This window comes from Paralichthys olivaceus, chromosome 17, assembly GCF_024713975.1.
Source record: "Paralichthys olivaceus isolate ysfri-2021 chromosome 17, ASM2471397v2, whole genome shotgun sequence".
Lineage (NCBI taxonomy): Eukaryota > Metazoa > Chordata > Actinopteri > Pleuronectiformes > Paralichthyidae > Paralichthys > Paralichthys olivaceus.
Window position 1 is genome coordinate 16,378,095 of NC_091109.1, and position 14,353 is coordinate 16,392,447.

General features: G+C 40.7%; 1 protein-coding gene across 1 annotated transcript; it reads left to right on the plus strand.

The window, feature by feature from the left end:
* The first annotated feature begins 2,137 nt into the window (after positions 1-2,137).
* LOC138405345 (tissue factor-like) lies at positions 2,138-11,209 on the plus strand. Its single transcript, XM_069513110.1, has 5 exons — positions 2,138-2,216; positions 3,892-3,988; positions 4,523-4,716; positions 10,817-10,998; positions 11,093-11,209. The coding sequence occupies exons 1-5, from the start codon at positions 2,138-2,140 to the stop codon at positions 11,192-11,194; spliced, it is 654 nt and encodes a 217-aa protein (XP_069369211.1). The 3' UTR covers positions 11,195-11,209.
* The last annotated feature ends 3,144 nt before the right edge of the window (positions 11,210-14,353 follow it).

Genomic DNA, 14,353 nt, shown 5'->3' on the forward strand with positions numbered 1-14,353 from the left:
CTTTTCTCTGGTATTTAAATTTAATCTCACCCATCAACACAGATCACTAAACTCTGCTGTTGTTGCTTTTCTTGACATGTGTGCGTGTGCAGGTATGTGTGCATGTGTTCCTGAAGCTTTATCCTGTGTAAACAGTTGGTGGACTCATTTAGTCATTTGGATTCAGTCCTTCCCTTCGGAGTGTTCCTTGGTATTCAAGCCACGGTGAAGTGTAATACAGCCAGGCCCCTCACTGCCAGGGGTGGGGGGGCTTGTGGGACTAGAAGGATAATGGGGCAGGGGGAGGAGCTCTGGCAAAGTGCCACATGTGCCAACTCCATGGGAAGAAAAACTGCCGTCTACATTAAACAACCACTGTCTCTGCTTTGAAATTTGCTACAAATCATTGACAGTCCTTCCTAATCATCTCACAAAGCTATAGTGTTGTACATGCATTCCAACCTTCCTGCTGCTAGTTTCACTTGATTTAATCTGCATGTGAAACTGAATTTGCAGAGATTTTATTACAGTTACATTGTTGAACAGGTTACCGTGTGTGGTGAAGTAATGTAGTAGTAAGACTGATTTGAAAAGGCTGGCCACCCTGTACATATGAGAGCAAAGACAAACAACAGAGGGCTTCCCTTTCAGTAACGTGGAATATTAACTGTGGTTAACACAGTATAAACCTCTCTATTAACATACCACAGTCCAAACTCACTCTCAGTGTCTCTGTATGTCTGGAAGCATAACTCTAAACCACTCAGTCTATGAATAGACCTCCAGATCACCCACTTGAGCTCTTAGTGGAAGTCCTGACTAATGTCCTCTGCAGAGACATGATGATGCCATCGACCTGGTCAGAGCTTGTAAGCTTCTAGAATATTTAGGTTCTCTCACGCTGTAGTAAGGGTTGTATGGTCAACATACCATCGGGAAGCATGTCATCCATTCCATTCCCACTATGACGACACTGAACCTACTATACCTCTCGGTTTGAGTCACATTACCAACATCTTTGTGTCGGTTGAACATTGACCAACCAAATTAAAATTTTTATAAATCTGTCATGAAACATATTCACCACCTGTTACATCTTTTTAAAACTTCTTGTGGTAATTAAAATAATAAGCAAATATATAAATATTGAGCCAAATGAAAAACTCATTTTGAGATAAATAAGTCTAATGAATTATTTTGCATACAATAAATACTGGGGGGAAACTATTGTGTTGTTTATCACAAACCACCTTTTTTTTTAAAAACCTGGATTTGTTTTTTTAAACAGTGGAATATAATAGCATCTGATATGTTCCTGGTCGAACTCAAGTGTAATAGTTTCGTCAACTTGGAAAATACATATGATTGAATTATTAACACTTGGAAACTTAATTCAGTCACAAGATTGAATCATGTTATTGAACATTACACCGCAACAGTGTCACTAAAAATAACAAGTCAACCATTACAAGGTTGCAATATGTAAGTTTTTGCATGTGCCTGACTATTTGATCTCTTTTGTCTGTGAGGGTTGTAGAGCAGCGTGGAATGAATGTTGAACTGTTGAATACTGAAGAAGAGTTCAGGTGTTGGTAGCAGAAATATTCACAGAAACCACTGCGACTCAGGTGGACTATTGTTTAACGTTGGCCTATAAACTGTCTCTCACCTTCACAGAACAAGAAAACTTGTTATATCAGGCCTTTTGTGTTGAGGTAATAGAAGCCCTTAATTTGGAGCATGCATTGTAATTTGAGGACTTTGTTGCAACAATGGTTTTTCTGAAATCAGCCTCAGTTACTTACTTGGAATTTGTTACAGATGTTCCATGTTTCTTTCTTTCACTTGATTTCAAAGAATCTGCCAGGTGAAGTGAGAGAATGAATGAATGAATAGAGCTGATTTCATAGCTGTGATTGGTTGGTGTCCAATAATTATATGCTGACTGACCAAAACGTCGAAATAATAATAACAATAACAACAACAACAATAATAATAATAATAACAATAATATGAATAACAATAATAACTAATAATACATCAGTAAGGTTGATTGCGTGGCGGATGACCTCAGCAGGACAGCATGCTGTATAGTAATTTGCAATACTGTGGCTGTGTCAGTCTGGTGACGCCACGGCCGGACGCTCCATATTTGGCTATGCCCCGCTTGTTGCTAAAACCACTGGTTTCCAGCAAGAGAGTCAGACGATCGACAGACTGCACAGGGTACTCGCTCAGTAGCAGCAAAGACACAGAACAGAACCTTTAGGAATACATCAGAGGAGATGATGTCAGTCACAGCAGCTCTCGTCTCTACACTCTTCTTTCTCTCCACACGCTCCGCCTCAGGTGAGTCCACGCTGCTCGCCCTTCATTCCACGCGTTCTCTCAAATGACCTTAAAGTCAAATTGTAGTAGCGCGACATATGATATGTACATACAATATTAAATACTATGATTCTCTGTGTGGAGCAGTTTGTTTTGTAGTATTGTGAGTGTTAAATGTAAATGTATAGCAAATGTAAAGTTGAATTCACATGAACAGATCTACATGAACAGGTCACTGGAGGAGCAGCATACAGTCATTCGTTTAGTGTTTATGTTTAGATTTCCGGCACACATAGAAATACTCTTTACAGTTTTCATGTCTTATAGAGTTTTCAGTACAAGTCACTACACACTTTGCAGGATTAATATTTGAAAAAAAATGTTTGAACACCAGTGGACACTCGTGCTTTATAGGCTGTAAATCACATTTAAGAATTTAAGATTACCTGTAACAATTTAATGTTGAGGTATTTGTTAGTACCTAAAACATTATGTAACATGAGGGGGGGGGGACTGCTGTTTCTTCTCAGTATTTGCTCATACTGCGAAGAAACAGCAATGACTTACCACACTGTATAGCTGTTGTTAATAAGAAATGACTGAATGACTGATCTGACTCAGGTAAGGTAAGGTACCAGACTGCTGATATAAAAACAGCCCTTCTCTTATGTTCTTTGGGCGCCACACTTTCTACTGCTGCTTTGTAGTCATAAAAACCACACATTTGTGGTTGTGACAGAACAGTCAGTCCAATAAAATATAGGACCAAGGATATTTTACACTGACAATCGCAACGTGCTCTATTCACAACATTAACATTATCTTATCTCACTGACAAAGTGCTGTATCTGAACTTGTGGCTTTTTTAATTTTTTCTGGTCCACAGTGCCTCATTTGTGCAAAGCTTTTTTCTCTCTAATGAATGTGTGTAGTCCTACATATTGTGACGGGCCTCAATTAAGGTGTTAAGTGTTTATTACTTAAAAGTGTAGTTTAGTGTTAAATAGTGTTCAGTGTGTAGAATTTTGTGATATCTAGTGTTGAAATTGCATTTTGCAACTGATTACCCCTCACCTCACGCTCTCCTTCCAAACATGAAAAAGAAACTGAAGCAGCCTTTAATTGTCATGAAAACTCAAAAGGTGTTTAGTTTGTTCAGTCTGGACTAATGTTAAAAATATAGTGGCCTCTGTAGAGAGGGTCCCCTCGAAGTATTTAAATTTAAAGGGCCTTTTCTGGGGTAAGGAAACTACAATTCATACAATTTAGATGAAATAAACTAGTGAAAACATTATGAGAATTATTCTACATTAAATAATAGTTCCCTTTCACTTAAATCTTACACACTGGGCCTTTAATAGTTTAAAACTTATGGCACTAAGGCCCTATCACTGTGTGACAGTCCCCTGTACAGCTCACCTATGGAAATTACTTGTATAAGTTAATAAAGTATATAAAACACCTTTGGTGTATTGTTTTCTTTCATAATGACAGGAGTCAACATTTGTGTGTCACTATAACCTTCATTTAAATCATGTTAGTATAGTATCTTACACAAATTGTTTCATTTTCCAGGCTCCTATCACCAAGCACAAAATTGGAAATCAACCAACTTTAAAACCATTTTGTCCTGGGAACCAAAACCATCAGCCACTTACAGCTACACTGTGGAGTACTCTACGTAAGTACCTGCATCCGAACCCTCACCCTTTAACTCTTTTAACAAATGGCATTTAATTCCCAGAAATGTTCATCTTGTCAGTGTGTCCACGGAAAGCAAATGCCCTCACACTTTCCCGCTATGTGACCTTGCAGGAATGAGTCTTTCCATTATTGATTCAGTAAAAGCTTTTACTGGAATGCATATTTTAGGCCAGAGCTCTTTAAATAGTAAGATAACTAAAAGACAATTGACCTTTGTGATTCAATAAGAGAAAAATGAAAGAGGCAAGAGCAATGTCAACAATCAAATAGAATTAACAAATGCCAACAGCTGCAAACAGCTCTTTCAGCTCATTGTTCCACAGTATATTCACATCAGTGTTATTTTGCACAGATAATAAATTATTTATTTCTGACTGTATGCGTTATAAATGATACCCAGACTAGACAGACTTAAGACCTAATTTATTGCTCATCTGGTGTCTATTATAGACTAAATAAGACTATTTTCATCCATCATTCATGTCCATATGAAACTTGTCAAATTTTACAGGGTTTCAGGGAACAATCAGAGGACTCCTCACTGTATCCAGACCACAGAAACAGTGTGTGATCTGTCCAGCTCTCTGACTGACCTGAACGCCTACTACACAGCTGACGTCCTGTCCGAAACCCCGAGGTTGGCCACCACTGACCTCATTGAGTCCCCTCACACCAGCACACCACGGTTCTGCCCCTACAAAGACAGTACGTTCTTCTGCTACACTCGTGAAGACTTTTTTCTAATTGACAAAATGTGTTGGAAATAATAGCTGTTAAATTGTCCCAGAGCCCGTCAGGGCTCCGGTCCTTCCCAATGACCTCTTGTTGCAGCTCAGCTCTGTCTTTCTCAAGCTGCTTTCTGACATGCACCGAACTCAGCAGTTCCTCAGTATATTTGCCAGAGGAGGTGCATGTGTGAATGCAAATGTCCAAGTGAGACGCTCCCCAGTTTTTGCAGACTTTCTCCTCCTGGCCTCCTAGTATAATGTCCGTAGAATTTCAGGAGAATTCTACGGAAGTGTATTGCATTCACTTGAAAAAAAAAAAAAAACAGTTTTTTCTGAGTAATTTATTTTTTGGTTTGTTTTTTTGAATATTTTTTTCTGTTTTTCTGACAATTTTTTTTTTTCTGTTTTTCGCAGTAATTCTTATCTGTTTTTCGGAGTAGTTTTTTTTCTGAATTTCTGAATTATCGAGATACTTCGAACTCCCTCGGAACCTCCAACCTGCAAGTGACTCCCATGGACCTATGGTGACTCCTGCCCGCACATACATGCCCCATCTCAGCAGATCTGAATGGGCTTTCCTTCTGAGCAACCGCAAAGTCCTCAGGTGCCTGCGTAGATTCGACAAACTAATGATAATACCATCTATATGACTTAAAGACAGGACTATCTCCCAGTGTCTTAAACCCAGATCAAAGTAAAACTTGATTAAACTAAACAAGCAGGTCATGTTTGTTTCCATTACATCTAGCTCTCAATAAAGGAATGAAAGCGTCTATTGTTTCAAATGCTCTCTAAACGCAGAAAAAAAAAAATAGTCTGAAAAACAGAAGAAAAATTACTCCAAAAAATGGGGAAAAAAAGTCAGAAAAACTGAAAAAAATATTGATTTAGACATGCATTGTAAACAGAGTTTTTTTTTTTTTCAAGTGAATGCAATGCGCTTCCGTTCAATGTGAAAGCACTGTGAGAGAGAGTGTTTGTGTGTGTGTTGCTGTTGTGAACATGTCTGTGCAGAGAACCTCCTGTTGTTTTGTGCATGTTTGAAAGTCAGGTAAACTCTGTAGCCAATACTGCTCACTTTACCTGTCATATCTAAAAATGGCTTCAGCGTTGTCAATGCTCACAATTTTTTGGCCTCTAACATAATTAAAATGGTAACTTCCATGAGAGATTGTTGAGTTTTATCAGCAGAGTGGTGCTGCTGATGATGCGTAGGAAGGAGTCTGACGACTTCTCTCATTTAAGGACATTTATTTAGGAACAATGAAATGTGGCCATCTGCCAGTTGGGTTGAGCGCGGACTGACTGGAATATGAAAAGTCACACATAAAAATGTCCATGTATGGGAAGTCCATTAGGTCACATACAATACATGAACATTCATCACATTAATTATTGTGTGTGCTCTTGCGCCCTCTTGTGTCGCTAAGAGTAAACAACATTTACAGTCATGTAACCTGAGAACATAAGAAATAGGCTTACATTTTAACACCCCCACTTGTACTCAGGTTGGTAACACAAAAACACCAAAACAAGATTGAACAAATGTGTACCTTTGGCTTACACATATTAGTCACCAAAAAGAAGACCTGCAAACTTTCCCAGTTTGAACTTGCTGACAGGCTTCGTCATCACATCAGCGACCATTTCATCAGTAGCACAGTACATTAAATTCACCTTACCCTCATTCACAGTAGACCTAATAAAGTGATACCTAATGTCTATGTGTTTACAACGCTTTCTATTCACAGGATTTCTGGCAAGAGCAATCGTCCCCTGATTGTCTTCGTGTATTACCGTTTGTGTGTATTGGTAACCATCCATATTCTCCAGTAATTGTTCTAGGTAAAGGCATTCCTGAACAGTAGAAGCAAGTGCCATATACTCTGCTTCGCATGTGGAAAGTGCAACAGTAGGTTGATTCTTTGTCTTCCATGAAACAAGTGCACTGTTTTCACTAAGACTAACACAGTATCATGTGGTACTGCGGCGATCACTGGTATCAGCCGCCCAGTCTGCATCACTGTAGGCTTTCATACCAAGATTCTCAGTGCTTCTCCTAAAGGTTAAACCTTTGTCTGCTGTACCTTTAAGGTATCGCAGGACATGCTTCACAGTAACCCATTGCTCCTCTGTAGGCTCATCTAGGTACTGTGACAGCCTGCTCACCACAAAACTCAGATCAGGCCTAGTGCAGGTCGTCAGGTATATCAGACTGCCCACAGCCTCTCTGTACATCCTGATATCTGTCATTTTAACTGCATCATTACTGTATTCGAGCTTTTGCTCACAAGGAGTATCTCTCACCCTGCATTCTGACATGTTGAAACGCTGTAGAATTTTGTGAGTGTACTTCTCTTGTGACATCTTAATGCATTCATCAGAAAAATCAAAATCAATACCAAGAAAATGTTTGAGTTGCCCCAAATCTTTCATCTTGAATTGCTTTGCAAGCATCCCTTTCACCTTTTTCAGTTTTCCTTCATCGCTTGCAGCGATGATCAAGTCATCTACCCACACAATTAAGATCACTTTCCCTTCTTTAGACTCTTGAGAATAAACACAGTGGTCAGCTTGGTTTTGTGTGAAACCATTTTCAGTTAAGCAATCATGTAAAACCCTGTTCCAGTTTCTTCCAGACTGTTTGAGACCATAAAGCGATTTCTCTAGCCTATAGACTACACCCTCTTTTTCTTCATAGCCCTCTGGTGGATTGATGTAGATTTCGTGGTCTATGGGGGCGTGTAAGAACGCGGTTTTCACGTCCATTTGGTGGACCAGTAAATTTTCCTGCACTGCCTTCTGTAGCAAAATTCTAACACTGGTTAGATCTGCTGTAGGTGAAAACGTTTCCCCATAGTCTACACCCATTTTCTGGCTGTAGCCCTTGGCGACAAATCGAGCTTTGTACTGGTCATTCCCATCTACACCAGACTTGATTGCGTAAACCCACCTACCCCCCACTGGTTTCTTGCCCACGGGTAGTGTTGTCGGGGTAAAGGTTTTATTCTCATTTAGAGACTGGATTTCCTCATTCATTGCTTTTCTCCATTCTTTTGAATTGTCTGACTGCATTGCTTCACCATAAGTTTGCGGAATGCCACAAACTGCTCTGCAGCAGTAGTCTACTGTGACATGCATCCCGTCACTATCACTGTCTTCTGTCACAAATTCGCCTAGGTAATTTGGTGCCCTCCTTTCTCTTGTTGGATACCGCCTACTCTCAGTAGACTCATTTGCTGCCCTTGGACTATCGCAATCTGGACTTTCACCGGGTTCATTTTGCTCTAGAGCCTTTTCTGCACTCCTGTTGACCCCCTGCGTCCCCCTAGTCCTGACTCTGTGCCCCACACTGTCATCAATTAGATCTGGCTCATCTGTCTGTGTTTGTTTTTCTGAAGCTGTTTTGCTCACAAATTTCACCAGCCTGTGTTTTTGCACTTTGTTTGTATTTGAGTGATACACTAAATACGCTGGGCTATTTTTGTCGTACCCCACAAAACGCCCCTGATCACACCTTGAGTCAAGCTTCCCCTTTTCCTGCTTATAAGTGTAGCAAACAGACCCAAATCGTTGCATTCTGGACACATTGGGCTTTTTGTTTGTCAACATCTCGTAAGGAGTCAGCCCTGTGCGCTTGTTCAAGCATCTGTTGCGTACCATTGCGGCTGTTTGTACTGCGTAGTGCCAAAGGTGTTTTGGTAACTCACTTTCAATTAGCATGCACCTGCCCATCTCGAAAAGAGTACGCCACCCACGTTCTGCTGTTCCATTTTGGTGCGGTGAGTACGGAGCTGTCGTCTCATGCCTAATTTTGCTTTTCCTCAGCAGCGCCTGGAAATCACCACCTGTGAACTCAGTTCCATTATCAGATCGCATACACTTCACCTTCCCGTAACGGGATACATCTGCAAGGAATTTTTCAGTTGCCTGCACTGCATCACTCTTTTTCTTTAGAAAGTAAACAAACACTGTATTTGAATAATCATCAGTAAAAGACTGTGCATATTTGTACCCATCTAATGACTCAGTGGCTATTGGACCTGCAAGGTCTGTGTGTATCATTTCTAAAGGAGCCTTTGCTCTGGCATCGGGATTCCTATTTCTAGTTTGTGTAAACTTCCCTTGAATACACACTTCACACTCTTGCTCAGGCTTACTCATTTTCCCCTTGATCTGCATACCATCAACAACATCATGTAACCTAAGCACATCATCATAATTACAGTGGCCTAGTATCTCATGCCATGCTTGGATGTCGTGAGTTGCATTACACTTATCATCAGTGGACTCAATCTCAGTGTGCAGGTAGTACAACCTGCCAAACACATGAATGTCAAACCTGGTACCATATCTGGTTATCAAGACATCATTGCTTTCTTTGAAGACGACTGTAGACCCATTCGTGGTTGCTGCCTTCACCAAGAAAATGTTCTGCGGGTACGACGGCACATACAGAGCGTCCAACAGTTTCGCATTGCACCGCCGTCCACTGCTGTCGATGAGGGTAACCACTGCCGTGCCTCTCCGCTGAGCGACGCCGCTGCATCTGGTCCCATCAGCCAACTCGACGCTGTGAGTCTCCGGCCTGAAGGTGCTGTCGAAACTTGTGAACAAGGCGATGTCGTTGATGACGTGGGATGTGGCCCCGGTGTCCACCATCAGGCCCCTCTCCTGGATGGTGTGCGCCGGCTGCCGCTGGTCACTGGCCCGTCCGTCCACCATCTTGAACGCGAAGTCCTCCTTTACCTCAGCATTCTCCGACACTTTGCTCACACCGTCCCTTCGGTCTCTGTCTTTGTCTTTTCGTCTGCATGTCGCGTCCCTGTGTGTGTCATTTTTGCAAACACTACACCACGTCTTCTGTCGACACGCTCTCGCTCGGTGCCCCTTGGTCCCGCACTTGAAGCACACCATCTCCCTGTCGTCTTTGCCTGGTCCATGTGCGCTGCTACTGGGAGGTCGCCGTCCGGTTCTCCCCTGGGTCTTCATCACGCTGTCGTCGTTCGACCCAGTTGCTCTGATGTTCTCGGTTTCCTCGAAACTCCGCAATTTGGTCTTGAAGTCAGCAAATGTGATGTTGTCGTAGGTGTGCGCCACATGAATTGCGAATGGCTTGAAGCTCTCTGGCAATCCCTACAGCACCATAGCCACCAGCAAACTGTCCCCCAGCGTTTCTCCTGCGCTTCTCAGAGCAGTTATGGCGGTCTCTGCTCTAATGATATAGTCCATTACACTTTCGCCGATGGACTTTTGAAGTGAGGTCAGTGTGGTGTACAAACTAATTATACGAGGCTTTCCCTTCCCTGCATAATATTCTCTCAGAATATGTAATGCTTTTCTGCCATCATCTTGCGCATCTCTCATTACCAGAGACAGACTTTTGTCATCTAGCAGTAGGATCAACTCTGCATACGCGTCCGCGTTTTTATCAGGATCTGCTGCTATTTCAGCTTCTGTTACTGGCTCATTCAACACAGTGTCTTTCAGCCCTAATAAACGAAAGTGTCCCAACAATTTAGTTTCCCAAACTTCATACTTTGCCTCGTCGCCGTCGAATACCTGTCGATGTAGCCTGCTGCTACTTGCCCTTCGTTGCTCTGCCATGCTAGCTTGCCCCTCTCCTCAGGTTAGCAGCCTTCTTCAGCACGCGATCCGTTGCAACTTTCTTGGCTTTCGTCGACTATTTTCTCCTCCAAACGTCTCCTGGGCCCATAACCTGTTGAGTTTTATCAGCAGAGTGGTGCTGCTGACGATGCGTAGGAAGGAGTCTGACGACTTCTCTCATTTAAGGACATTTATTTAGGAACAATGAAATGTGGCCATCTGCCAGTTGGGTTGAGCGCGGACTGACTGGAATATGAAAAGTCACGCATAAAAATGTCCATGTACGGGAAGTCCATTAGGTCACATACAATACATGGACGTTCATCACATTAATTATTGTGTGTGCTCTTGCGCCCTCTTGTGTCGCTAAGAGTAAACAACATTTACAGTCATGTAACCTGAGAACATAAGAAATAGGCTTACATTTTAACAGAGATACAGTGGTGACAGTCTCCATCCCTTCTCCACAGCTGAGATAGGCAAACCTGACTTCAAGCTGGAGGTGATTGAAAGCCAAAAGAAAACCACCCTGTATGTGACTGACCCACTCACCGCCCTGTTTAAAGATGGCCACCAGCTGAACATCAGGGACATCTTTGCTGACCAGCTGCACTATAAAGTCACCTATCGGAAAAACAAAAGCACTGGAAAGGTGAGTAAAAGGAGACATCACGATATCGGTCTCAAACAGGCATACATTTTTACTCATTACAAACTGCATGTTTTCCATTCTGTGTTTTCTGCAGAAAGTCCACATCTCTAAGACCAATTTAATAGAACTGACTGATCTGGACTTGCCTGTATGCCAGATGCGTCAGTGGAGAGCAACACACACAGCAGTAGTCTAGTCCTGACACTGAAGTTTTGGTGGCATTTACTTTTAATTGGTATTCTGTGTGAACTTACACACCAAATAAGACATTGTGAAGTATTTTTGCTCAAAACCAAGCATGCAGTTAAAATCTCTATAGCTTCTTGATGTCAACAGTGTTATTTTCTACATGAATAGACTGGAGCATCTAAATGGAATTGAAATGAAAGTTGTGCGAAAGGATGGAATGATGTATCCCTATATACCCTGTTTTATTCGTGGCAAAGCAAAGAATCAGTTAAAGCCGGATCTGACAGGACACTAGGTGTATTGCTGTGTGTGTGTGTGTGGGTGTAGCTGAAAAAAAAGCAGTCAATCGCAATGTCCCTTCTCGGGTTAAATAAAATGGTTGGCTGGTCTGGGAGTATGTCTAGATATACCACATGGCTCTCTTCAAAAGATGCAAGCATCATATGCAAATCAAAACTCGTAATTTAGTCATCTAAACATGGCACTGGTTTTTGTTAGGTTGCTACGCACGGGTCCTTTATCTAAAACTCTCTAAGTTTTACATTAACTGGAGCTGGGGACCATCAGTGAAGTAGAGGTAGCTGGCCACTGCCTCATATAATAATAGCCATGCTCATCCTGCCATTCAGATGAGTTTTGATTTCTGTAGCATTAATTTGATCTTGTTTTGGTCTGGAATTCAGTTCCTGTCAGCCTTATCAGTTGAATTTCTTTTTTGTTTTAGTTCTTTATAAATTACTTTTTGTTAGAAAAATCTGATCCATCATGTGTCTTCCCTTATTTAGTGCCAGATGACTCTGATGCGCCAAACCAAGTTATAAATTGCCTGTGAAAATAAAACTGAAAATCTTGTAATTGGTACTGATGTTCAAGGACAAAAGATTATCAGCAAAGTTGGAGCAGCAAAACAAATCAAAAATAAAGAACCTGGGTGTTACTCAGGACTAGATTTTAATCCACACATAAACAATGTCACAAAGATTGCCTTTTATCATTTAAGAAACATTGCAAGAGTAAGACTGTACCTCACTTTGGAAACTGCCAAAAAGTTGATTCATGCTTTTATACTTTCTCGCCTGGACTACTGTAATGCACTATATTCAGGATTACCGAAAAAATCCATCGATCGCCTACAGCTTTTGCAAAATTCAGCAGCCATGGTTTTAATGAGAAATAGGAAAAGATTCCATATTACTCTTATTTTAGTGTCTTTACACTGGCTTCTAGCATCACTGAGGATTGATTTTAAAATTATTTTACTTGTTTTTAATTCTCTTAATGGTACAGCACCGTCATACATCTCTGACTGTTTATCGGAATATGTTACGAATCATTCCCTCAGGTCATCTACAGCGGGCTTGCTCAATGTCCCCAAAACAAACTATAAAATGTTTGGGGAAGCAGCAGGAAAGCTGTCTCAAAAGCCATCCTCCTGGGAAAGTAGATACAGTAAACACAAAGATCGATGTCATGAAGAAAAGCAGGAACTTGAAAGGTGCATAAAAATATCAAAAGAAATAGAGAAAACAACAACAATTTTCTTCTACAACTCCCAACATGCACTGAACTGTGCCTGTGGCCCCATATTTTTCTCATATTACTTCACGTAACTAAAGTCCATTGTTTGTGCTTCCATCTCTCTATCTCTCTCCCTCTCTCTCCAAATTTCACTACTAATACTACATATTATGATTATGATGATGATGATAAACTGTTATTATTAATAATATAATTGCATCTCAATGTATCACTATTCATTATATTTATATTTTTATGACAACAGTCTCTCTCTGTCTCTCTCTCTCTCTTCTCTCCCCTCTTATCCACTCATCTCTCCTCTCCTCCATTATTCTCCTCTAGTCAAGGCAGATGGGCGCCCACACTGATTCCAGAAACTTGTTGTCGTCACTCACTCATAGTAAACTCACTTGAATACTATAATAATAATAATAATATTGATACTACTACTACTACTAGTAATACACTTTATTCATATAGCACTTTAAAGCTGACTGAAAAGCAAGCAAAGTAAATAAAAACTTGAACAAATAAAAGCAGTAATATGACAATCAAATATTAATTTGGTCCAATTTTGAGTGAAAATGGCAGAGCAGATGTTTTGGTTGCAAACCTAACAATGCTCTACTTGGCTCTACTATTGCTCTACTACTTGTATGCAAGTAGAGCTATAATTCATCCTGCACATTGAAGCCTCCATCATGAAATACAATGCACAACAAAAGACATAAAACAGTTTATATTTTGTTACATGTGTAAAACATTACATACAGTACAAAATACTATGAATATACACATTTCACTTAATAGTAACATGCCATCGCCCAAAGATATCAGTAATCATATCTTCAGTTTTAGAGCATTCCATTACTTCTGACTATACGTTTTGGCAGCTCTGTGCGGTAAACACATTTCCCATTAGTCTGCATGAAGGTGACTGTCATCTTATGCTCAGTGACCTGGAAGTAAGCCACGCCTCCTATTGTGTGATTGACAGGACTGGAGTAGAGCTGCCAGGACTGAGGAACACTGTCCTTGTGAGTGGTGTCAGGATCGCTGACCACCCCACTCCCACTGACTACATATGAGCTCCCATCATCCTCTCTGATGAACTGTTAAAAATACAGAGACAGATATTTCAGTGGATAAGATGCATGGTGCTAAAAAGGGAACATTTTTATTAAGAGCACCTGCTAAAATGCAAAAATTAGACTTTTTTTCTTTAAATTTTTTCTTTGCCCAAACAACACCTAGCATAATATAAGGAGATTCACTTGGGGGTTGGGGGTTTACAGATAGCAAGTGGCTGATCCCTTATTCAGTAGAACATGTACTTGTACAATGTAACTTGTACAATGCTCAATTATATAGATATCCATTTCAGATTTCTGCAACATACTTTGTAATTTTATCCATAATTAATTATGAAAATAAATCCAGTTTATGATTTGTGATATATGACAATTTGATTGTGACTGATCATAATTCAAGGTCAGCTTTATTTGCCTCAATTCAAGATACTTTAAATAAGGTTTAAAGTGAGAATGTCATCGTAGAAATCCTGAACTTGAATTGTGACTAATGAAGCATTGTGTTAGTTCATGCAGGACACAGAGTCATGTGCTCAGCTACCGATAGGTTTATGGGT

Bases quoted from the DNA above. Each gene is read 5' to 3' on its own strand.
- LOC138405345 (XM_069513110.1), top strand. From the start codon at position 2,138: ATGCCCCGCTTGTTGCTAAAACCACTGGTTTCCAGCAAGAGAGTCAGA. The intron at 4,717-10,816 runs GTACGTTCTTCT...CCTTCTCCACAG, and splicing joins GTTCTGCCCCTACAAAGACA to CTGAGATAGGCAAACCTGAC. The intron at 10,999-11,092 runs GTGAGTAAAAGG...TGTTTTCTGCAG, and splicing joins AAAACAAAAGCACTGGAAAG to AAAGTCCACATCTCTAAGAC.